This window comes from Cibotium barometz, unplaced genomic scaffold, assembly GCF_041138505.1.
Source record: "Cibotium barometz isolate CiBa-2024 unplaced genomic scaffold, ASM4113850v1 ctg453, whole genome shotgun sequence".
NCBI lineage: Eukaryota > Viridiplantae > Streptophyta > Polypodiopsida > Cyatheales > Cibotiaceae > Cibotium > Cibotium barometz.
In genome coordinates, this window is record NW_028229442.1 from 330,121 (window position 1) to 356,333 (window position 26,213).

At 44.5% G+C, this 26,213-nt stretch overlaps 2 protein-coding genes across 2 annotated transcripts in view; one reads left to right on the forward strand and one right to left on the reverse strand.

Annotated features, from left to right (window-relative positions):
- The window catches only part of LOC147602581 (uncharacterized), a 117,139-nt gene extending 91,746 nt beyond the window's left edge, over positions 1 to 25,393 (reverse strand). Inside the window, exon 1 of the mRNA XM_086797856.1 lies at positions 24,761 to 25,393. The gene's annotated coding sequence lies outside the window, so the exon portion shown is untranslated. The remainder of the gene's footprint in view (positions 1 to 24,760) is intronic.
- Positions 1,610 to 2,239, forward strand: LOC147602582 (uncharacterized). Its single transcript, XM_086797857.1, has one exon. The coding sequence runs from the start codon at positions 1,610 to 1,612 to the stop codon at positions 2,237 to 2,239; it is 630 nt and encodes a 209-aa protein (XP_086653983.1).
- Positions 25,394 to 26,213: the final 820 nt, after the last annotated feature.

Sequence of the window (26,213 nt, forward strand, 5' to 3'; positions counted from 1 at the left end):
CCAAAATTCTGTGGGCAGTTTTGGGAGATTGTGTTTGTGTATATGCCTCTGTACTTGAGTCAGGTTTGATTTGCAGGAACTTCCCTAGTATAGGGAAAAGCGGGATTTTGGATAGATGCCTGTGTTAAATGCCTAGTTAGTGTGCATGTGGGATTGCAGGTATTCCCTAGCATAGGGAATTGTATCAGAGTGCAAGTACACAGAATTGTGTCAGTTTGTAATTACAGTTTTTAGCGGTGTTTTTTTTTTTTTTAAACACCCATTGACCAGAATGGAGGCAGAAGAAGGAGCTTCCAGGATGGACCCTGTAGAGTCAGGAGTCCAGCCAACCCAGCAGGTGTCGCGCCCCGTAGTTCACACTTTATCTGGCAGGATTGCATTATTAGAGGATGCCTTGCAACAGATATTAGCGCAACAGTTACAAGCAAATGCAGGGCAGTCTGAACTCAGGAGAATGGTACACAGTATGTCTGCCAGACCTTCTCGAGAGGAGAAAGGAAAGTCTCCGATGGAACCGGAGTCTAGTGTTCATACGGTCGAGCCTAGGAGGGCTAAAGTGCCTGATATTGCCAATTATAGGCCGGAAAAGTATTCTGGTCGGATGTCAGACCGTAGTTCTGATATCATTGAGACCTGGTTACACAAATGGGACGAGGCGTTCGCCATTTGTGAAATCAGAAATGATATGAAGAAAATCCGCGAGGCCACCCACATGTTTAGTGAGGCAGCGGATCGGTGGTGGATTAAACAACAGAAAGATGGTATAGCATCCACTACCTGGGAGGGGTTTAAAAGGGAATTTAGAAAACACTTCTTACCTCCTGACGAAGCATCCCGAGCTTGGGATCAGTATCGAAACCTTCGTCAAAGAAATTTGTCGGTGGCAGAATACACTGATAAGTTTCGAGACAGTGTAATGAAGGTTGATGAACTCCTACCTCAATCAATCCAAGTGAAAGATTTCATCTTTGGATTGAATGATCGGATAAAAATGGAAGTTCGGGCTAAGTATGCGAACACGTTAGATGATGCAATTGCAATAGCCCTGTACTATGAAGATGCCAAGGGCAGCAGACCAAGTGGGTTTGTGCAATTCGGAACCCAGTATGGGTACCAGAAGAAATCTAATGGCAGCCCGGGCTTGGTCAAAGTCTTCTTTGAACCCAGAGCAAAGAGAAAAAGCGAGGAGAGAAGGCTTGTGCTTCGGATGCCTTCAGCCTCATCAGTGGAAAGATTGTCCACGAAACAAGGATCGTTGGATGGCTGAGATGGTAGTCTCAGAATGCAACGTGGAAATGGAGGGAAGTCCCAGAGCGGAACAGATGCAGATTCAGCTAGCGGGATCTTCTCAGAGGTCAGTACCTTTTTTGTTATGTGTGTCTGTTGCTAAGCTAGTAACTAGTGCACCTGATAACATCTTGTCTAAGCCCACAGCAACGGGGTGTACAACCTTCAATGATACGGAGTTAATTAAGATGAAAGGGCAAGTGGCCAATCATGATGTCATTGTGTTGTTTGACTCAGCGTCAACGCACAATGTAATTAACTCCAGCTCGTGAAGAGGCTGAAGTTAAAAACTAGTCCATCTGACTATGCGTATACAGTCACGATGGCATATGGAAGTTCAACTGAAGTATGGGACCAAAGGGTTACCCAGTTGGAGCTTCGGATTCAGGACTATGCTGAGAAGCTTGATTTTGAAATGACTAAGCTTACTCATGCAGATATAGCCCTGGGTAAGGCTTGGCATTCTAGGAAGAATCTAGCCATTGATTGGAAAAAGCACGTATATCAATTCAAGATGAATGATGTGCTATATGTCTTACGAGGTGAGAAAGATATACCTCAAGGACCGTTGGTTTCCGTGATGGAAATCCGAAAAGCTCAAGAAGAGTTTTTATTCCTTTGTACGGCATCGATAGAGCCGGTTGATGATTCTTCGGCTAGCACTGATGTTGTTCAGAGTGTAGAGATGGCCAAGCTGGCTAATCAAATAGCAGAGGAGTTCTCTGAATGTTTTAGGGATGAGCTACCTTATGGGTTACCTCCAGAGCGAAATGTTCAGCGTAAGATTGAACTGATCCCGGGGGCAGAACCTGTAAATAGACCTCCCTATCGAATGAGTTTTACCGAAGAAGCGGAGGTTAAGACAACTGGAAGAATACCTCAAGTTGGGACAGATTCAACCAAGTTTCTCACCTTTTGCTTCGCCAGTGATATTAAAGAAGAAGAAAGATGATACTTTTCGCCTCTGTATAGCATTGAATAATATCACTATAAAGCACAGGTATCCGATGGCTCGGATCGATGATTTGCTAGATGCATTACATGGAGCCGTGATTTTCAATAAGATAGATCTTAAGTGTGGCTACCATCAGCTCCGGATTAGAGCCGAGGATGTGCATAAAACCGCTTTCAGAAGCAGGTTTGGACATTATGAGTTTTTGGTAATGCCCTTTGGACTTACCAATGCTCCAGCTACATTCGTCATGCTTATGAACAATTTACTACGTCCGTATATCGGAAAGTTTGTAGTACATTTTATTGACGATATTCTAGTATTCAGTAAAAACATTACTGAGCATTATGAGCACTTGAGGGTAGTGTTCAGTACTTTGAGGAAAGCCAGTCTTTATGTGAATAAAAAGAAAACTATATTGTGTATGGTTAGACTTGAATATTTAGGGTTCATAATCACTCCAGAGGGGGTAGAAATGGATCCAAAGAAAGTGGCTGCGATACTAACTTTGCCAATACCTCAGAGTTTGACCGCATTGCGATCATTCTTGGGATTTGTCCAGTTTTATCGAAGGCATATCAAAGGATATTCCGAAATAGTATCGCCATTGACTGATCTGACCTCAGATAAAGTACCTTTTATATGGGGGCAGAATCAACAAGAAAGTTTTAATGCCGTGAAACAAGCTGTGGTTTCAGGACCGGTGTTAAAAATAGTTGATCCCCAGAAACCGTTGCTCCTAGAAACCGATGCAAGTGGCATTGCGGTAGGAGCGGTTCTTCTTCAAGAGGGAAGGCCAGTCGCCTTTGAAAGCAAGAAGATTTCTCCCTCTCAACGGAATTGGCCAACTCATGAATTAGAGTTGTATGCTGTTATCCATGCTTTGAAAACATGGAGGCATTATTTGTATGGATCAGAGTTTTATGTGGATGTTGACCACGATACTCTGAAACATTTTTTGTAAACAACCTAACTTGAGAGGCCGCCAAGCTAGGTAGGCAGAACTCATGCAGGAGTTTAATTTGACGATTCGGTACCAAAGAGGAAAGGATAATAAAGTTGCCGATGCGTTGTCTCGCATTATGCACAATATGAGTTTTACGGTATTAGAGAGTGCTCTAATGACCGAGATAAGGGAAACTCAAAAAGTGGACGAGTTTGTCCAGAGCTTATGGCCTAAGGCTCATGTGTTTAGACCCGGGAAAGAAAAGGATGACCTGGCATCCAGAAAAGGCCAAACGTATGCAAGATATACCATAAGGGATGGTATGCTAAAAAGAAATGGCAAGGTCGTAGTACCTAGTCAGAATGATCTCAAGCAGAGAGTCATTCGACAATGCCATGATAGCCCATGTGCGAGACATCCAGGAGTCGAGAAGACATATGATCTCGTGAAGCGAGATTTCTTTTGGCCAAAGATGAAAAAGCATATTCATGAATATGTGACACGGTGTTTCTCGTATCAAGTAAGTAAGGCAGAACGGGTGAGGCCACCCGGACTTTTACAGCCCTTGGAAGTACCACTAGGTAAGTGGGAGAGCATTTCCATGGACTTTATTGTGGGTCTGCCTACGACACAAGGAGGATATGATTCTATCCTTGTGGTGGTTGATCGTCTAACCAAGATGGCTCACTTCATTCCGACTAGAGAGTCTGTTAGTGCCCCGCAAGTGGCGGATTTGTTTAATATTTCGTCTACATGGATTGCCTAAATCCATAGTGTCAGACAGGGATGTCAAGTTTACCGGTCATTTTTGGACAGCGGTATTTGAGACACTAAGGACTGAGTTGGGAATGAGTAGTGGGGATCATCCAGAGACGGATGGTCAAACGGAGAGAGTCAACCAGATTTTAGAGGATATGCTGAGAGCATATGTATCATTGAGGCAACATACATGGGACAAGTGGTTGCCATTGTTAGAGTTTGCCTACAATGATAGAAAACATTCCTCTACGGAGTTTAGTCCTTTTGAATTGAATTATGGTTATAGACCAGCAAATCCAACTACAGTTGGAATACCTCAGAAAGTGCCTAGTGCCGCGAACTTTGTGGTTCAGATGCGGGAGATGCTAGCACTTGCGAGAGCTAACATCCGCCAGGCTATGGATAGAGCCAAGGCGTATGCGGATGAAAACCGGTCTATAAGAGAATTTAAGGAAGGAGAAAAAGTTTTTCTCAGAGTTCCTACGCACTCGAAGTCTTTGACTACAGGAGAGTGTGCTAAGTTATCACCTCGATATTGTGGGCCATGGTTAATTCTAAAAAGAATAGGCAAGGTGGCCTATAAATTAGAATTACCACAGGGTTGCAAGGTGCACCCAGTTTTTCATGTTTCGCGTTTAAAGAAATTTTTACATACAAGTGACTCACTAATCGAAGGTGTGGTTTTGTTTCAGGAGATAGAGGATAATGCAAGGCGCAAACCAACAAGAATCCTGGACCGAGGAACAATGCAAGTGCGCAATCGGAAGATACCCACGGTGTTGGTTGCATGGCATGGTCTGCCTCTATCAGAAGCTACCTGGGAATCCGTATACCAGTTGCAGAGAGTGTTCCCAAACTTTATCATCGAGGACGCTGATGTCTGAAGAGGTTAGGAATGTTACGCTCTAGTTGAGGTAGCATGACCTCGGAAGAATCAGTCGACATTTCCCTTAAAGGATCTATGTTTGTAATATATGTGTTTGCGCTTCATGTAAATGATCAGGAGGGAATGATGTCAAGGTCCTAGGTGAGGGCAGATAGCACCAGACTAGGTGGATCTAAGGCTAAGGGCCTAATGCATGAAATGTGCCTAGGGGCAAATGAATTAAAGTATCCCAAGAGGGGCGTAAATGATGCATTAGGAAAGGCCCTACAAATGTAACATGTGGCATCTAGATCCATCTAGGGAGATGGGGCTTGTTGGAGTGAGTAGGAGGAGAGAGAATGAGCCTTTACGTGAATTCAGAATTCGATCTCTCTGCTTCTTACACTTCAGCAAGGATTTGGCTGGGAGGAATTTCTATGGTGCTACTCCCATGATCTACAGTAGATAGCAGGGTGGTTTACGTAGAGTTAGAAGAGTTCATTTCAATGCACCACCCAAGTTGATCCCATGACATGGGATTAACCTTATCATACGGTTAGATCTCCTCCTACTCCATACATCTCGGACTTTTGGGAGGGAGGGGGGACCAGGAGTTCCCTACCAAGATCCAATTCTATCATGACTACTTCTTGAGACTTTTGGAGGATGGACTCATCATTAGATCCCAGTACCTAGAGGACAAAGGAGTCTCACATGCACAGAGGATTGCCATTGGACAAATGCAGGTCTCGTCCCCACATCAGATGAGGATTGAGATGGGGAGAGTTGCAAGCATCCCATAGCACAGCGGATCTATAGGTTATGCACACGGCACGAGAACATTGTTCCAAAGTTCTGCCCTTGCATTTACAGCACTCCTATGAGGTGCCATTGTTCTCATTATGGCTGCTATGTCTAGAAGGCAAAGCTCCCAGGTATGCTCACCTAGTGAGCAGCAGTGACGGGCATTAGGTATGGTAAAGTTGTGGCCACATCCCCCACTATCATGCTTATGAATGTGTTGTGATGCATATCTTGTTCTTGCTGCACAAGGTGCTGCTACTCATTGTGTGTGAGTTTACTTTGGCATCCTTTGATATCATCTTTGTGGTCTTCGATATTTTCCCCTTTTATGGAGGCCATACAATGCTGGATACTCACCTCTTCAAAAACTTTGTCCTCAAAGTTTGCATGCCTAGAAGGATGGAGCTTTGAAAAATGCATATGACATAAATAGGGAAACAATATAGCACAATGAAAGAAGATTCAATTGTGTAATGTTGTGGGAAAAACGAACCCACACAAGACGGCAAGCGGAACGCCTCGCGATGCTTCATAGCATGGGAGAGAGAGGGGGAGGGTGAGGAAACAACGACATGAGGGAGGGTGTGGGGGAAGAGAGGGGTGGCAGAAGGGGAAAGTCACAACACAAAACCCAAAAGGAGGGGTGGCAGAAGGGGAAAGTCACAACACAAAACCCAAAAGGAGGGGAGAAGGGAGAGGGGATGATATACATGGCATGGGTAGAGGAAGAAGAGTGAGATATCATACAAATGGTGGCATAGCTATATTGCAAAGGAGGGTGGAGGGGAAAAATACAAGCATGGTGGCTATACAAGAGAGAGCGTGTCACATCAAGGAGCAGCCCCTCCTTTTATAACCAAAGGGAGAGGCTCTCGAAATAAATTTGCCATCCCACATGGGTAGTGTGAGATAGAGAATCTCCCATGTGAGCTAGGAGGGTACGCACTCTCAAATGTGTGCGACAAATCCTTGCCTCCATTTTCCACATAAATCAAACCCCCATAACCATAGTCTAAGATGCTCCATGGCTCCCACTCCTAATTTTATAATATACAACATGGGTCCATCCTACATGGAGAGGAAGGTCCAAGATTCTTATCCACCTCCACCTCACACACCTATTTTATACTATTTCTTCCATTGACTTTGGACCTATCCTACTAAATGCATGGATGGGACCGCCTAGGTGGAAGGGTCACACATGGGCATGGCTTGCCACCTCGACCATCTTTTTCTTATTATATTACTATCCTTATGGACTATGCACATAAAACACCTATGGGGCCACCTACATGGAAGGGTGGCACATGGGCTTGCCACCTCAACCTTGGGGCCTAGCACACATTATTTTATGCTACTAATGCCACACACACACATTCTCATTTTATTTATGCTATTTTCTTTGGTCATTTTTAGCCCATTACAGTTTCCCCCCCTAGGTAGGGAATGCAAAGCATCTCCATGCCTGGGAAAACCATGCACAAAGAAAGGCTTGAGATGTCGCTTGTTGAACACCTTCTTTCCATGTGGATCTTGCAACTCTTGAACTTCCACTGAACTGTTGCTACATTCCTTGATAACTTTGTATGGAGGATCCTGACCATGTCGGAAGGAATTTCTTATCCATTTGATGATCTAGCAAACATAGCACCACATCACCTTTGGTAAAGTGACGTTCCCACCCTTTGCGGATCTTGGCATCTAGTCTGGCTTTTTGTCAATTCTTCTTGATTTTTGCATGATGTAAAGCATGCTGACAGGTCTCATCTAATCTTTCAAGCTGCACCAATTGGGCTTCCACCTTTTCATCTTCAGTCATTTGCTGCTCTCATGCTAGCCGAAGGGCTGGAATTTCTATCTCCAAGGGTAGAGTGGCCTCGGTACCGTATACTAACTCAAATGGAGTGTGTCCAATAGAGGTCTTGTGAGTGATGTTATATGCCCATACTGCCTCGGCAACTTTTAAATCCCACTAACTTCGATGACCAGCTGCCATCTTACCCATGGACTTACATAAGAGACCATTAGTCCTCTCCACTTGACCCATGGATGCTGGATAATAGATGCTGGAGGTGCGGTGATTGATACCCATATGATCCATGAGCAACTCTACTGCTTCATTCAAGAATGGGCTCCCATGGTCTGACACAATTTTTATAGGGGTCTCGAACCTTGTGCATATATGTTCAAAGATGAAATTTGAAACCACCCTACCGTTTGTAAAGAGAGTGGGAGAGAAGGGAGGAGTCTCACTTGCAGCTTTCTCACACACACAATGGGGGAATACACACAAAGGTGGAGGCTGAAAACAGTTTTTCTCTTCTTAGTTGTGAAAGCCAAAAGAACTCTAAGTACAAAAAGTAGATGAGCCCTATATGTGGGTCTCAAACCAAACTCATCTAACTAAGGTGGCATACTAACTGAGCCACGAACTAGAGTACATAAAGGTAGCTGTCATCCAGCTATTATTCATGGGAAGTGTACCAACCGCATCTGCAGCTAACAAGTCGGTGACATAAATACACAATGGTCACCCTGGCATATCACGAGTGGAGCTCGATATCTCAACACTCCCCCTCGAGCTCAATCCCAATTCCTGCACACCAAGCAGGTCTCTGAACTTGCGCAGAGCTGCGCCCAATGCCTTCGTGAATATGTCAGCTACCTGATCCTCTGTGCTGACATAAACTAGATCAATAAGACCTAGTAAAACCTTCTCCCACACATAGTGATAATGCACCTCAATGTGCTTTGTTCTGGCATGATAGACTGGGTTATTTGCCAAGTGTATAATGCTCATGTTGTCACAATAAATGACAACTGGCCCATCTGTAGACTGATGCATATCATAAAGTAGCTTTTGCAACCAAGCTACCTCACATGCAGCCATCGCTGCACCCCTGTACTCAGCCTCCGTGCTCGACAAGGCAACTGTAGGCTGTTTCTTGCTGCTCCAAGTGACTGCAGCACTCCCAAAAGAGAACACACAAAAGAGAATACTACCAGCCCAATCAGCATCAGTGTATCCATGCAGTTGTATCTGAACCCCAGTCTCATAAAATAGTCCATACTGCAATGTGGACTTCACATACCTTAGTATGCGTCTGGTCGCATCCAAATGCGGTTTCCTTGGAGCCTGCATAAACTGACTTACCAATCCAACAGCATAGCTCAAATCTAGCCTGGTAATAGTCATATAAATCAAACTTCCTACTATGCGTCTATACATAGTAGGGTCTTCCAAAAGCTCACCTGCATCTGCACTCAGCTTCACATTCTGCTCCAAAGGAACTGAAATAGGCTTACAGCCTATCATCCCATATTTGGACAGCATGTCCAATCCATACTGTCTCTGCAAGAGCCATATCCCACTTGGTGATCTAATCACCTCAATGCCCAAGAAGTAACGCAGCTCTCCCAAATCCTTCATCTCAAACTTCTGCTTCAATAGCATTTTCACATGAAGGATATCTTCATCACTATCACCTGTGATGATCAAATCATCAACATAAATGACAAGCAGCATAATACCTTTCTCTGTTTTTCTCACATAAAGTGAGAAATCTGCTTTGGAAATCTGAAAGCCAATAGTGACAAGATACTATCCTATCTTGTTAGACCATGCTCTAGGTGCTTGCTTCAAGCCATACAAGGCTTTCTTCAACCTACAAACAAAATCAGGATGAACATGATGGAATGTAATGCTCAGTCCTTCTTCTATTCCCCAAAATCATCATCTTGAGGGAAGGCCTACTTCATGATGTTGATCTTGAGGGAAGGTGTTGAGAGTTCACGCTCAACATCATGTGATCATGTGTGCATAGCACCATCACCTGATCATATGTGCATAGCACTAACCTTATAGAGTGCTATAAAGGAAAGGGTTAGATCCCCTAACCCTAACCCTAAAAGGGTTTGTATATATTCTATTTTTTCAACTAAATCTAGTGTACAGTTAGTCATTTGTGGTGTGCTCTCTAGCTATGCCCTCTCTCCTCATCTCCACTCTTCTCCTCTCCCCTCCTCATATTTTGTCATGGTATCAGAGCTCCCTTGCCTTCCGCTGAGGCATTGCGATTCTTGAGAGTGCGAGAGAGATTGTGAGATTGAGAGTTCTCTTGAGTGATTGTGAGATCCTTCCCTTCACTTCCGTTGAGAAAAATTTCCGTTAGTCCTTAAGAGATTTCCGTTCATTTCTTGAGATTTCCTTGTGAGGATTTCAATTCATTTTGTGAGACATTCTTATTGTGAGAGAGAGAGATTTCATGAGAGATTTCTATTGATTGAGACGGCTATCAACAGCCTAGCTGCATCTCCAACGAACTCCTCAACAACAAGCTCCCGGTTCGATAAGCAACTCGAGCTCACGATGAACCTTTGAGCTCCTAGTGCCTTTGAGCTCTTCCATCACCAGCTGCAACGACAGCATCTTCAGGTGACTCAGACGGCCTCTCGCTTCATCAACAAAGGATCTGCCATCCAGTCTGCAACACGCTCCAGTGCACTTCATAGCCATCTAACGCCTACAACCACTAAGGCGATCCGCTAAACAAAAGGCTCACCGACTGCTCCATCGACTAAGCCCCTGCAACGGCGGTGGCTTACCTCTCCAAGCAACCACTTAGACCGTGTTCCAGCTCCTCCAACCGGGTCCTCAACGAGCCACGCTCCTAGTAGCTGCGCTCTTCAACGGCCCAGCCTCATCTACGGCGACGCAACGCGCATGCCTCAACGCAGCTCCATCGACCAGCTCCAACGTCTTGCCCAGCATAGCTCCAACATCGCTCCTATGGCCGACACTCAGCACAAAGCTTCTCCACGCTGAGACTCCAAGCACACGGTGCAGATCTCACACTAGCAAGACTCTTTGTCTTTCAGCGCCTAAGGCACTCGGCCAACCATCACCTTCAGCGATTGCTTGCACCGACCTCCTACAACGACCGCATCATCGGCGACTTAGCACGCTCCAGCTCGCTCAACCCGACGATCCTCCTGCGACAAGGCTCCATATCGCCATCGACGCCAGCGCCACACGACGGGCGGCTCCTCGACGACCAGCAAACAGCGCCATCCTCCGAACAGCTCCAACACGCGCCAGCCGCCTCACCAGAGCTCACGGGCTCCCTCGACACACAGCATGTACACACGTAAGCCCTCCTCCAACACCTGCAAGCCCGGCTCCTAGAGCCTCTCCTTCAAGATCTGGCGGCTCTTCCACAGCCGAACGGAAGCTCCAGCACCTACGACCTTCTACTGCGCCGTCAACAAACAAACGCCGATGGCAACGGAATCTACACAGATTCCGAATAATCTACTAAAGATTCCGGCTGCCCACGAAGCGACACGTGGCAGATAAGGGGCTACCCTTATCCCCTGATAGACCTCACCTTTGGTTAGAAAGTTGACACGTGGCAGTCGACTGCCACGTCATCACCTTATCTCCAGCGCCACGTCAGTGTGCCACATCATCACCGACCGCCACGTCATCATCGACAACCACGTCAGCAAGCCACGTCACTTGTGCCACGTCAGCAATCCACGTCATCAGTGACACGTCATCAGGCCACGTCACCTCTGCCACCTCAGCAGTGCCACCTCAGCTGTCCAGTCAGCACTGACCTCTGCAGGCACACACAGTGCTTCACAGGCACTTCATGTGACCACTCCTGCCACCTCAGCACAGAGCTTCACTGGCACACCTCTTGCTAGGCACAGTGCCACATCATCACTGCATGTGACTCACAGTGACACATCATCATTGAGCACCATTTGCACTCCTTTTGCCCCTCCACCTAGATCAAGTCATATCTCTTGATCCAGGAAGAATTTGAGGGCGCTCCAAAAAGGAAAGTCGCTCGTTTTTTCGTGCTCTACGCGCTCGTCACATCACGCGCACACTTCGGCACAAGTTACACTCACATTTGAGCCTCGCCGACAAAACCACTTCCTTCACGCACATTTGCCTCTACATCGACGCATCTGACCCAGCACTTAAAAAGAACAAAAGAAAAGGAATTATTTGCTGTTCTTTCATCGATCGACGGTTGGTTTAGATCTAGATCAGAGTAGACTAGATCGCCATAGAGGGGATGCTTTGAATTTCCCCAAGTTGCCAATCTAAGCCATGCCCGAAATTCTCGACTAGTACCTACTCGGAGTCAGTCCATACGCTCACATACGGTTTCACATCATTACATTACCTGAAACCTTACGTTCATCAGTTCAGTGAGCAGACTTCACAGTTCAGAGGCATTGCAGATTGATTCAGTGGGCAGATAGCATTTGATTTCACACACATGCCACCATTGTAAAGCCTATTCAGCTATCTCACGGCATCGTGCACATCATTTCAGCCTTGTAAAGCCTCTTGGCTATTCCCGGCATCATTGCCACAAGCCTTGTAATACAGATCAGATTTTATATACTGCAGTTCTATCTTCACCGACGGTACAGAGATTTCACTTGGCATATTCAGTGTTTTGCAGTTGATTCATACAGAGATTTTCACGACACTCTTGAGTACATTTCTTGCACCATGTCAACTAGCAACCTCAATTTGGAGGCATCTGCTAAGTTAGACAACTCCAATTACGGTACATGGAAATACCGAATGGAGACCATTCTTGTGCTTCAGGACAAATGGGAGTATGTCGATGGGTCTACACCTAGACCATTGGACAATCCAGCCACCAGTAGCTCTACTGCATCTGTTGTCACAGCATCAGCAACGGCATCTACATCAGGATCTACATCTACACAAACAGTTTCCGCACCAGTAGCAGATCCTGCCATTGCCCGAGCTCAAGCAGAATGGGATAAGAAAGACAAGTATGCCTATCACCTGATCAAGCAGAATGTGCAAGATGTTATGCTAGGATAGCTCAACACAGTCAAGACATCAAAAGAAGCATGGGATATGTTCGCAGCTCTCTACGAGTCCAAGAACACATCCAGGATTCTCACCCTGAGAAATCAGATCAACCAGAGTTTCCGCAACAGCAGTGAAACCGGTCATGCTTATGTACTCCGCATAAAAGACTACAACAATCAACTTGCAGCGGCAGGAGAGACTATGAACCCCGCAGAAATGGTTCAAGTCATTCTGAATGGACTAGGAGAGGGATACGAAAATCTAGTCCAGAGTATTGCCATCCAACGGCAAATTCCGACACTGGAAGAACTTCAGTCAGTCCTACTTGGTGAAGAACTCAGGACTCAGGCCATTCAAGCACGTAAAGGTCATTCTAATGATCAGGCATTCACAGCTTCAGGCCAAGGCAGAGGCAGAGGCAAAGGTAGATCATACCAGAAAAGTGGTCATCATCAGCAGCAAAATCAAAGTCAGAATCAGCATCAGCAACATCCTCAGCAGCATCAGAATCAACAAAGAGGAAATCATTCCAATCGAGGAAGATTCCAAGGACGAGGTAATGCATCCACCAACGTGTCAAACATTCAGTGCCACTACTGTCACAAGTTTGGACACTATGAAAGAGATTGCCGCAAGAAGCAGTACGACCAAGGCGGTCAATCCAGCAGTAATCGAGGGAATTTCCGAGGTAGAGGAAATCATCGTGGTGGACATTCTAGTCACAGTCATTTTGCAAATGAACATGGAAATATGTTTCTTGCAAGTGAGGAATTGCAACAGACTGATACAATGTACCTCGACATTGATTTGAATCCCAAAGAAGATTTCAGCTATCAAGTCGACCAAGTGGAACAGGATCCTTGGTACATCGATAGCGGTGCATCGTCTCATATGACAAATCATCGGGAATGGTTCACAGAAATGAAGCCATTAGAAGGTTAGAAAAATGTCATCTACACAGCAGACAATACACCGAATCCAGTTCAAGGGACAAGTGTTATCCCTATGAACAATTTCATTGGTACAAAAGGATTAGTCAAAGATGTGCTCTATGTTCCGAAGATCAGCAAGAACCTTTTATCAGTAGGTCAAATGACGGAACACAATTACAAAGTCATCTTCAACGGTAATGAATGCACTATCAGAGACAAGTCCAAAAGATGTCAGCTAGTAGCAAAAGGTGTCAAGGAAGGACGCTTATACAGAATACTAGCTACAATACCAGATAAGCATGCCATGTCAGTTCAATCGCAACAGATGCCACTATCTGCAAAATGGCACAAGAGATATGGTCATGTCAATTTCAAGTACTTGTTAGATCTCAGGAATCAGAATATGGCAATTGGGATTCCGAAGCTACAGTTTCTTGGAAAAGTTTGCGAAGCATGCTGCTTCGGCAAACAAAAGCGAACCAACTTTGTCAGAAGTACCTCTCGTGCACGAGGTATTCTTGATTTGATACACACAGATGTATGGGGTTATGCCCAGACCCGCAGCATAAATGGTTCACTTTACTACTTGACCTTCATCGACGACTACAGCAGATATTGTTGGGTCTACTTTCTGAAAGAGAAATCTGAAGTGTTTTCCAGATTTCAAGAATTCAAAGCTATGGTAGAAAACCAGACAGGCAGAAAGATCAAGGTCATGAGATCAGATAGAGGAGGTGAATACATGTCTTCAGCATTCATGAACTTTTGCAAAAATCACGGCATACGAAGACAATTCACATGTGCAGATACTCCTCAGCAGAATGCAAGAGCTGAAAGGAAGAATGGGACTTTAGCAGACAGTGCTAGAGCAATGCTTAGTGAAAAGCATCTTCCAAATCAGTATTGGGCAGAAGCAATAGCTACAGCAAACTACTTGCTTAATCGGCTTCCTATCGAACCGATACAGGGTATGACTCCTTATGAAGCCTTCACTGGACAAAAGCCACACATTGGGCATCTCCGCATATTTGGTTGTATAGCATATGCCCACATACATGATGATCATCGCAGGAAATTGGATGCGAAGTCACGCAAATGCATCATGGTTGGCTACAGTGAAGAAAGCAAAGCATACAAATTGTATGATCCCATCAACCACAAAGTCATTATCTCCAAAGATGTAATCTTTGATGAGGAATCAGAATGGAAAACCTCACCTACACAGGAGATAGAAGCATCGACTTCACAGTCATCTACAGAACAGGTTGATGAAGAAGAGCAAGAATTGCCAGCAACACCCCAAGCAGAGCCACAGCAGCTTAGACGGTCTACTAGGGAAAGCAGACCTCCAGCCAGATTGACATATGCTCAGAAAGGCAAAGCAATTCAGGTGGAAACCACCAACTATGCTCTTATGACTACCATCATGGCTACAGAAGAGCCAGTGTACTTCGAAGACGCAGTAGACAAGCCAGAATGGCAAACTGCTATGAATGAGGAAATGGATGCTTTGTATAAGAATAATACTTGGGAATTATGCGACCTTCCACCAGGAAAGAAGGCCATAGCAAACAAATGGGTATACAAAGTGAAGTACAATCCAGATGGCAGTATTCAGAGATACAAAGCCAGATTAGTTGCAAAAGGATTTGCACAACAATATGGTCAAAACTACGATGAGACTTATGCTCCAGTAGCAAAGATGGATTCCATACGGTTCTTGATATCACTAGCGACACTCAGCAGATGGAATGTGTATCAGCTCGATGTCAAGAATAATGGTTATCTAGACGAGGAAGTCTACATGTAACAACCAGCAGGTTATGTTGAACCAGGAAAAGAGAATAAGGTTTGCCATCTCAAGAAAAGTCTCTACGGCTTAAAACAAGCACCCAGAAGTTGGTACAGCAGAATCGACAAGTATTTTGCTGATTTGGGATACATGAAGTCCAATGCAGATCATACTCTCTACTACAAAGTTCAAGGGGAAGACATTACTATTGCACTTTTGTATGTAGATGATCTGATTGTGACAGGAAGCAAGGATAGCTTCATCAGAAAATTGAAACAAGACTTATCTGCAGAGTTCGACATGAAAGATCTTGGACTTATGCACTATTGTCTTGGAATTGAGTTCTGGAGAGATTCAGATAGCACATTCATGAGTCAACTCAAGTATGTTGACAGTCTCCTAAAGAAGTTTCATATGGCAGATTGCAAGATTGCAGCCACTCCCATGGAACAAAATGTGAAACTTACTAAAGATTCAGAAAAGCCTACAGTCAATGACAGATACTACAGGCAACTCATCGGATCTCTTATATATCTGGCAATCACACGGCCAGATATTTGTTATGCAGTAAGCTCACTAGCACAGTTTATGGCAAATCCAAAACAGTCTCATTGGAATGCAGCCAAAAGAGTCTTGAGATACATCAGAGGTACAAGACAGTTTGGGATAGAATACAGAGGAAGTCATCCACGGTTGCATGGATACTGTGACAGTGACTATGCCGGAGATCATGAGACCAGGAGATCGACACAGGGATATGCATTTTTCCTTGGTCAAGGTGCTATATCATGGTTGTCAAACAAACAGCCAACTGTTTCTTTGTCTTCGACTGAAGCAGAATATAGAGCACTCACTACAGGTGCATGTGAGGCTATATGGCTCAGAAGACTATTGTCAGAAACAGATTACTTTGATGAGACAAAGCCAACAACAATATACTGTGATAATCAATCGGCTCAAGCATTGGCCAAGAATCCAGTATATCACTCCAGAACAAAGCACATTGATGTCAGAGAGCACTTCATCAGAGAAAGAGTGTTACTTGGTGACATCACACTACAGCATTGTGATAGCAAAGAGAATGTTGCAGACATCTTTACCAAACCACTCGGTAAAGAGCTATTCGAGAAACACTGACTAGCTCTTGGTTTGACGCAGAGGAAGGACATTCCCATTAAAGGGGTGTGATGGAATGTAATGCTCAGTCCTTCTTCTATTCCCCAAAATCATCATCTTGAGGGAAGGCCTACTTCATGATGTTGATCTTGAGGGAAGGTGTTGAGAGTTCACGCTCAACATCATGTGATCATGTGTGCATAGCACCATCACGTGATCATATGTGCATAGCACTAACCTTATAGAGTGCTATAAAGGAAAGGGTTAGATCCCCTAACCCTAACAATAAAAGGGTTTGTATATATTCTATTTTTTCAACTAAATCTAGTGTACAGTTAGTCATTTGTGGTGTGCTCTCTAGCAGTGCCCTCTCTCCTCATCTCCACTCTTCTCCTCTCCCCTCCTCATATTTTGTCAGAACAGCATGAACATAACCTGGTGGCTACTCCATATAGACCTCTTCTTGCAAGTCACCATGCAAGAAAGCATTCTTTACATCCATCTGATGTAAAGACCATCCCTTTGATGCAACCATAGCAATGACTGCTCTTACGGTTGCCATCCTTGCAACCGGACTGAATGTTTCTTCATAGTCAATGCCATATGTCTGTGCATACCCTTTGACAACTAACCTTGCCTTGTATCTGTTCACAGAACCATCTGCATTGTGCTTCACCTTATAAACCCACTTGCAGCCAATTGCATTCTTATCTTTAGGCAAAGGCACCAATTCCCATGTAGCATTCGCTTCCAAGGCATCCATTTCTTCATCCATGGCTTTCTCCCATTTTTCTTTTCCCATGGCTTGCTCAAAAGAAGTGGGTTCTGGTTCCTGTATCACTTTGACCATATAGGCATAGTGAATGGCTGTAAATCCATCATATTTCAGCCTATCCACAGGATACCTAGCTCTGGTAGACCTACGCAAAATAGGCTCACTACCAGGTGCTCTCAAAACATCCCTGGTCTTCCTTACTCCAAGTGTAACAACAGAAGGAATACCCAACTCATCATCAATGCTCTGTTCTGAGCCATTGGATTCACCATCCACATAAGAGTGACCTGCATTCACATCAACCATGGGCTGATCTACTTTCTCTTTTCCCTTTCGTGATACCTGCATACCACTATTTGCATTGCTTTGAGGAGATTCTCCTGATCTCAATCTGCCTGTCCATGGCTAAGTATGTGAACCGCTACTAGAGGACACTCCAAGTCCACTAATATTTTGTGATTGCTGCTGTGAATTCTGTGCAGCCTTACCATTTTGTGCATCTCCATCATCAATCACATTTACTGGTTTATACCAGCTGCTCATCTCATCAAAAACAACATCTCTGCTCACTGTAAACTTACGAGTAGAAGGGTTATAGCATCTATACCCTTTCTGCTGCAGAGAATAACCAATAAAGATGCACTTCTCAGCTTTTGGATCCAACTTGGATCTCAACTCATCTGGCACATGAACATAGGCAATGCAACCAAAAATTTTCAAATGAGAAATATCTGGTTTTCTACCAGTATACATCTCCTCTGGCGTCATGCCATGTATTGCTGCAGTGGGAGTCCTGTTCATTATGTAGACTGCTGTAGCAACTGCTTCAGCCCAATAATAATCTCGCAGGCATTTTTTGTTAAGCATGGCACGAAATACCTCTCCAATATGCCTGTTTTTCCTTTCTGCAACTCCATTTTGCTGTGGAGTATGACTGCATGAATATTGCTGCTTTATGCCATGCTCTTGCAAGAAACTTGCAAACTCATTTGAGAGGTACTCTCCCCCTCCATCTGACCTTAGGCATTTTATTTGCAATCCTGTTTCTTTTTCAACCATAGCCTTAAAGGCTTTGAAATGCCCAAACACTTCACTTTTCTTCTTCATAAAATACACCCAAACTTTTCTGCTGTAGTCATCAATAAAAGTGACAAAATAATGACAGCCTCCAATAGATGCAGCTTTAGTAGTCCACACATCAGAGTGGATTAATTCTAATGGCTTCTTACTCTCTTGAACATGTCTAGGAAATGGTTTCCTTGCCTGTTTTCCAAATTGACAGGCTTCACATACCTTATGCATTTCTGCAACCTTGAACTTAGGCAAACCTGCAACAATATTTTGGGCCTGCATTAATTTAAGTCGCTGTACATTAACATGACCAATGCGTTTATGCCAAATATCAATATCTGCAACTACACCGGTCCCATGTGCAAACATTGCTGCACTCAATTCAGGCATGTTCGCATCTAACATAAACATCCTGCCCTTCTTCTTTCCTTTTGCTATCAAGCGACCTTTATTTTTCATGTCCTCAACAAAGCATCCATGAGGATTAAATCTAACCTGCAAGCCCTGCTCAACCATTTGACCAACAGAAACCAGGTTCTTGGTGATATTCGGGACATGAAATACATCAGACAGGTATTTCTTTTTCCCATCCTGCATAGACATAGGAATTTTACCAACCTGCACAATAGGATGTGCAGTATCATCACCAGTCTCCACATATCTTGGTCTTTCCATTTCCCTTGCATCCTGCATCCATTCTGCATGACCTGTCATGTGGTTTGACGCACCTGAGTCAATATACCACACATCATTGCTTTCTTCTGCACTTGTCACAGAATTGGTCATGTGCTGCACCATAAACAGATGCTCATTTCTGTCATCACCCTGTCTACTAGAGGATGCATAATTCCCTTGCTGCAATTTTCCACTCATGATGTCATTTTGCTTTTTATAGCAGTCTTTAGCCATATGACCCATTTTGCCACAGTAGTAGCATTCAACATTATTGTTTGCATTTTGTCCTCTCAGCCATCCACCACGACCTCTTTGGCTCCCCCTGCCTCTAAAGTTACCACGTCCTCCTCCATAGGACTGGTTTTCTTGATTTTGCTGCATATTCTGATTTCTACCACGGCCTCCAGATCGGCCTCCTCTACCTCTGCCTCTACCTCTTCCAGCATTTGAGTAGAAGACAGTTTCTTTTGAAGTTCCTCCTGAAGAAGATGCACCACCATTTCTCTGCTCTTCAGAAATTAGAAGAGCAATCAACTCCTCAAAGTTAGGAAAATTCTCACGGACGGCAATGGATGTCCGGAACTGTGCATAGTCCTTCCCTAGACCATTCAAGGTCACAGAAACTAAATCATCATCTTCCACTGGCGACCCAATGGAACCAAGTGCATCTGCAATCCTCTTCACCTTCATGTGGTAGTCATTGATGCTCATATTTTCTCTCTGCACATTATGCAACTCTTGCTTGAGCTGCATTTTCCTGGCTTGCGTATTTGTGCTATACATTTTTGCCAAAGTATCCCATGCCTCCTTCGGCGTGTTTGCATCCTGAATATGCACAATCATCGGATCTGAAATACTGATAGACAACCAATACATGACTTTTCTAGCTCTCTCATGCCAACCTTTAAATGCCTGCATTTCCTGTTGATTGGGAACCATAGAAAGAGCTGGTTCTTGTTCATTTCTAGTAATGAGCTCCCAATAGCCTTTTCCCATAAGGAAATTCGTCATTCTGAACTTCCATGCTTGGAAGTTGTGCTTGTCAAGCTTTTCAGTGACAATCTGTGAGAAAGAGTCAGACGCCATTACTGAACATTGCAAAATATTCTGTCACTGCAAAAAACACAGGTTCTGCCTCACAAGGGCAAAGCTGCAAAACTGGCGAAAGTGGTGTTTGACCACACAGTCACTTCCTAGTGACGATTTTGCATCAACAGGCAATAAGAATGCTTCTGTCACTCCCAATATCTCTGCGCACAGGCATACGATGCAATTTCTGCGGCAACTTTTCACGGACCTGCAGAACAATGGTCGCACAGCGAAAAACAGGGCACTTTTCTGAGTGCCTGCGGAAAACTTCCGCCACCAAAACGGGCCCCGAAACGGCCTCGAATCAGAGAAGGGCATCCCAATCTCGCCGCACCGCGAAGGGCGTTCCAATCTGAGACACTGCACTCTTGCACTTTTTGGCTGTGCTACTTGCAGAGATTTGCTCCCAAACTCGAAAAAGGAAAGCAACACTCGTACTCTTACCAAGACACCGCGAACTTGGTTTGCTTTCTTGAGCTCCTCACCACGAACCAGGCTCTGATACCATGTAAAGAGAGTGGGAGAGAAGGGAGGAGTCTCACTTGCAGCTTTCTCACACACACAATGGGGGAATACACACAAAGGTGGAGGCTGAAAACAGTTTTTCTCTTCTTAGTTGTGAAAGCCAAAAGAACTCTAAGTACAAAAAGTAGATGAGCCCTATATGTGGGTCTCAAACCAAACTCATCTAACTAAGGTGGCATACTAACTGAGCCACGAACTAGAGTACATAAAGGTAGCTGTCATCCAGCTATTATTCATGGGCAGTGTACCAACCGCATCTCCAGCTAACAAGTCGGTGACATAAATACACAATGGTCACCCTGGCATATCACGAGTGGAGCTCGATATCTCAACACCGTTTGCCACAGGAAGGGCTACAGCTTCAGCCCACTTGGTGACATATTGTGTGGCAACCAAAAGATACTTCTTCTTTTGAGCCTTCATAGGCAATGGACCCACAAAATCTATGCCTCACTTCTAAAAGGGATGGATGGACATCACCGAGTGGTTTTGCCCAGGCTATTAATCTTTTCTACCAAAAAACTGACAAGGCTCACAGGTTTTACAATAAAGAGCAAGTCCTTGAACATGGATGGCCGATAATATCCTGCATCAAAATTTTCTTGGTGGTATAGTCAGTTGCATAATGTCTCCCACAAAAACCATCATGATATTACTTCAGCACCTTGGACACTTCATCGGCATCAATAGCACTCCTTAGAACTCCATCTAGGCCTTTGCAGTACAACACTCCATCAAAAAGTGTATAGCGCCTACTATCCTTACGGATCTTTTTCCGCTCATAACTAGAGCAATTGGGAGGAAAAGAGAACGTGGTCAAAAACCCATAGATACCACCATACCAAGAATCACTTGAATCAATGGCAGCTACAATGTTTAAATTGGGGCACTCCTCCAAATCAATCAAGGCATTCTTCAAGTTTGAACATCCCCCTTTTACAATCTTGAAGGAAAAGTCATACTCTTGAAGGATTGCCAACCACTTAGCCAGATGGCCCAAGGGGTTTGGTGACTGCAAAACCTGCTTTGCAAGACCATTGCTTGAAATAATGACAAAGGGTTCGCCTACCACATAATGCTTAAACTTTTCAATGCAAAACACCAAGGACAAAGCGTGTTTGTCTGCATCTAAGTAGCGCTGCTCTATCTCAAGCATTTGTTGCGAGGCAAAATGAATAGGGTACATGAACTGATCCTCTCCCTGTTGAAGAAGAATGCCTGCCAGGGTGTGTTCCCCAAATCCTGGATTGACGAAGAAGGTCTTGGACCAATCAGGATTTCGTAAAATGGGCTCTAAAGCTAAAGCATTCTTGATTTGCACAAACCCTTGGTCACAATCCTCACTCCAAGAGAAAGTTGTCCCATCTTTTAACAATAGGGTCATGGGCCGCGTCAATGCAACATATTGATCAATGAAGCACCGATAATACCCAGCCAATTTGACAAATGAATGCACCTAACGCTTGGTAGTTGGTGGAGGAAGATTAAGAATTGACTTTTTTGGATCCGGCCTAACTCCATCTGATGAGACAATGTGACCCAACAATCTCCCTTTGGTGGCGCCAATAGTGCATTTCTCAGGATTGAGGCTACCATTTGCTTCATCAATCTTTTGGAATGCCATGCGGACCTTCATGACATGCTCATCCCTTCTAGAAAATATGCAGAAATCATCTAAGAATACCTCCAAGAAAATCCCTAGATAAGGGGCAAACACCATCTGCATGAACCGCTAGAATGTGGCTGGTGCATTGGTGAGGCCAAACGGCATAACTTTGAAAGCAAATGTCCCCCACGGGGTTGCAAATGTAGTCTTGCATACATCCTCCTCCGCAATCCTTATCTGATAAAATCCAGAGTATCCATCACAAAAAGTATACATCTCATGGCCACTCACCTTCTCCAAGATGATATTTTGAAAGGGCAAGGGATGATGATCTCTCCTGGTGGCAGCATTAACCTTTTTGTAGTCGATGCAAACCCACCACTTGTTGTTCTTCTTAGGAGTCACTACCACCGGTGAAACCCATTCTGTGTTGTGAACTGGAACAATAAACCCTGCTTCTACCAACTTCTGTATTTCTATACATAGGGCATCAGTCTGAATAGGCCCCAACCTTCAGTACTTTTGGGCTATGGGCTTGGCATCAGGCTTCAACTCAATCTTATGTTCTATGGCAGTCACATGATGAAGATGATGGTAACTAGTGTTGCAAAGAAATCATAAAAATCTTTGAACATCTCCAAGAATTCATCTCTTTCACTAGAAGTGAGATCAGGTGAAAGCATAGACTCTAGCTGCTTAGGAGAGGCGGTCATTTTCTCTATAGGCTGCGGAGCTGGTGATACTTCCATTAAGTAAATCTCTTCTTTGGAGGCCTCCTCCCCCCCGTCAAAGTCTTCTGGGGATTCAGATACAGTAGATGAGGCAGAATCACTCCCTAGCTCCTCCTCTTCTTCTGGTTCTTTCGCATTTGGTTGAATGGGAATTTTCTCCTTAGAGGTGCCAAAAGACATGTGACCAGTCTTCCAGTAACTGACTGCATCACTACTTCTCAGCCATAGTCGCCCTAGTATGGCTGGGTAACTCCTCCCTGTATCTTCTATGTCCACTACATAGAAATTGACTATAGTGGTCAATCCATTGACGGTGATATGCAAGTCTTCAATAACTCCCATAGTAGTGAGTCTTCTTTCGTCGGCCACTTTGATTTGAGTAGATGATCTCCTTGTACACCTTAGATTTAGCTTTTTCATGATACGGGGTACCATGATATTGCAAGCAGCACCACCATCAACACACACGCTCCTAATGCAACAATTATCATTGATGACATCCACGGTGTGTGGGTGTCGATCAATATCTTTTGAAATGGAAGAAATCTCACGTACCTTTCCTTTGTTCTTGGACTTCCGTGTAGAAATCCCTTATTGCAGCTCACGCCTTACTTTGGGGCTTAGTGCTATTAGCTGCAAGAGCATGATATTTAGGGATCTGTTGGCAATGTCTTGGATGACAGTAAAATCTTCTTGCCCTGCTCCTATTGGAAATTCTGATGGTGACCATCTGCTTTTGCGGGTTCTTGGGACCTTAGTTTCTTTCCCTATGGGGGAATTCGCCATCTCGACATCCGGGGACTCAAAAAAAGATACTTTTTTCTTCGGGCGGCCTAGACTCTGGCTAGAGGAAGGGTCTGCAACTTCATGGCTTCTTTTCCCAAGGTCTAGAACCTCCACATCTGAATCCCTGGCATCTAATTCGCCAAGGAGGTCTACTCGTGGGACATTCGGGCACTCTGTGCAGTAGTGTCCTTTTTGGTGGCAATCAAAGCAAACAACATTGGCGTGTTCCCTTGGAATGCGGCTGGATTGGTTCCTTATTCCTATCATCTCGAGTCGAAGATCATTCAATGCCTTGGTCAGGTCACTGTTGTCTTAGCAGGAGGGGTAGGAAGGAGGGGGGCTTGAGGAGGGCGAGGTTGGGCAAACCCTCCCGGTGGAGGTTGAGGATAAACACCTGGAGGTGGTTGACCATACATACTAGTTGGAGGTTGCGAATAGACACCTAATGGGGGTTGAGGATATGTACCTGGAGGAGGTTGAGGGAATACACCTGGAGGAGGTACCCTAGGTGGACGCTGAAGGAGTCGAGAAGGTTGGGGTGGAACAAAGGCTTTCTTAAAAGCAGGGTCAAACTGCACTTTATCAAACTTTTGTGCAAGGCCTTGTACATCTACCATGGTTTTTTGGTTTTCCCATGTCAGCTTTAGGCAGAATTCATCATTGGCCCCTGCAATCAGGTAACTCAACACATGTTGAGTCATTCCAGCTTGGAATTTGGCATTATCCTCCTACATGGCAATCAAGCGATCTAGGAGTACGGCTGCACAATCCACATATCGACGCGCCGTCTCACCTTCCTCCTGCTCCAGATTCGCCACCTGCAGCTGCCGAGAGTCTTGGCCAACTCTGACGAACTGACTCTGGCTACTTTTTGTACCATACCTGGGCTAAACCTTCCAGAAATATAGGAAGGACCAGCAACCATCTATCTTCTGTTAAGAAATTAAGAGAAACACAACGGCACTTAAACGCCACGAGATATTCATTGGGATTTTCATCCATCCACCCACTGAATACAGGAATGTCGGCCATAGTAGCAAAGAAAAGACTATGCACAGGAAGATGGAGGATGAAAGTAAGAGGAACTATTGACGAGGCACTCGATGCACATCAAATTGTTCATCAATGCGAACAAACAGCTAAGATAAAAGTCACAAGTTGCAGGGCTTGCACGTCACCTTCAGCTTCCTCCAGCTCTTGCAGCCTCCATGAGATTTCTTCCAGTGGCGTGTGGTCTAGCATCTCACTCCTCTAGGCAGACCTTAACCCTTGGTACACAAGCTGCTCGTGCCAAAGAATCAACAACACTATTTTGTGACCTTGGGATGTGTCGCACTTGGACTTCTTGAAAATCTCTACATAGTTGAGTTACTTGTCGATGACGTGAAGTTAAGTTTTCACTTCGAGCCTTCCAGTCTCCTTTCACTTGTCAGTAGACGAGTTGTGAATCGCCCAATACCTCAAGTTAAGTGATGTGATGGTCTCTAGCTTTCTCCAAGCCAAAGATAAGTGCAGAGTATTCTGCTTGATTACAAGTGTCTGCCACTATTGGGCTGCCATAACGGAATTCCTCTCCATGAGGTGAAATCAGGGTCACTCCCATGCTGGTTGCTTTTGTGGAATACTTAAAGGCACCATCAAAGTGCAAGACCCAAGTTGACCTCATGTGAGAACCAAGATGCGCACATCCCAAGTTTCCCGATAATCCAAGATTGAAAGAATGAACGGATGAGGCGAAGCCAAGATTTCGACTAACCGCTTGAGACCAAACAAACTCAATCCTTTGCTGAAAACTCACCGTCTGCCCAAACAATATTATTACATGCAGCTCATAATGGGGAACAAAAGGCTGATTTGGTACAAAAGGATTCCGGGGTCGAAACATTTCAACCATATAGGTGCATATTATTACAAAGAAACTCTGAAAAACCTAACTTTTTTGCATATTCATAATAGTAGCTCCTTGGCTTTTCTGATCCTTTGACCTACTTCTTAGATACCCTTTTCTTTTTTACCTTCAAAGGCATGGAATTTGATGAACAACTAGAGTCAGGCATCTCCTGAACACTAGATCAAGTGTAGTTAACTGCCTCTAGAAAGCCTTACCATTTACGGATCTTTGTTTCTTGTGAGGAATCTATTGAGATATCAAGCTCAATCCCACATGTGATGCCTAGGTGATTGTCATTTATATCATCGACTTGGTTAGTTGTGGCTATTACATTGCCACCGAATAACAGCTGTATGACAACTACTCATGTGTGTGGTAGTTACGGCATAGCTAGATTGCCGTGTATGTATGGTTGGGTTCACACTATGGACCATGTACTCTAGGGATAGAGATATCGGGTATACCCTTCCTTTCATGTATAGTTGTTGTGTTGCATTTTGCAAGTAAGAAGAAGATAGCTTCAGCCTCCACCTCTTGTGTCTTCCCCCTTGTGTTGTTGCTACAAGCAAGACTCCTCCATCTCTCCCACTATCTTTTCATGGCATCACAGCTTGGTTCGTGGTGGCAAGGAGTTCAAGCATCAAACTAGAGTCTGTGACGTCTTGGTAAGAGGAGCTTAGCCTCTTTTCCATTCGGATATTTTTAGAGCATTCTCTTCAGGTACACAGCCATCGTGAGTG

What these genes read in the sequence shown, in the direction of transcription:
- LOC147602582 (XM_086797857.1), top strand. Translation starts at nt 1,610, where the DNA reads ATGGCATATGGAAGTTCAACTGAAGTATGGGACCAAAGGGTTACCCAG.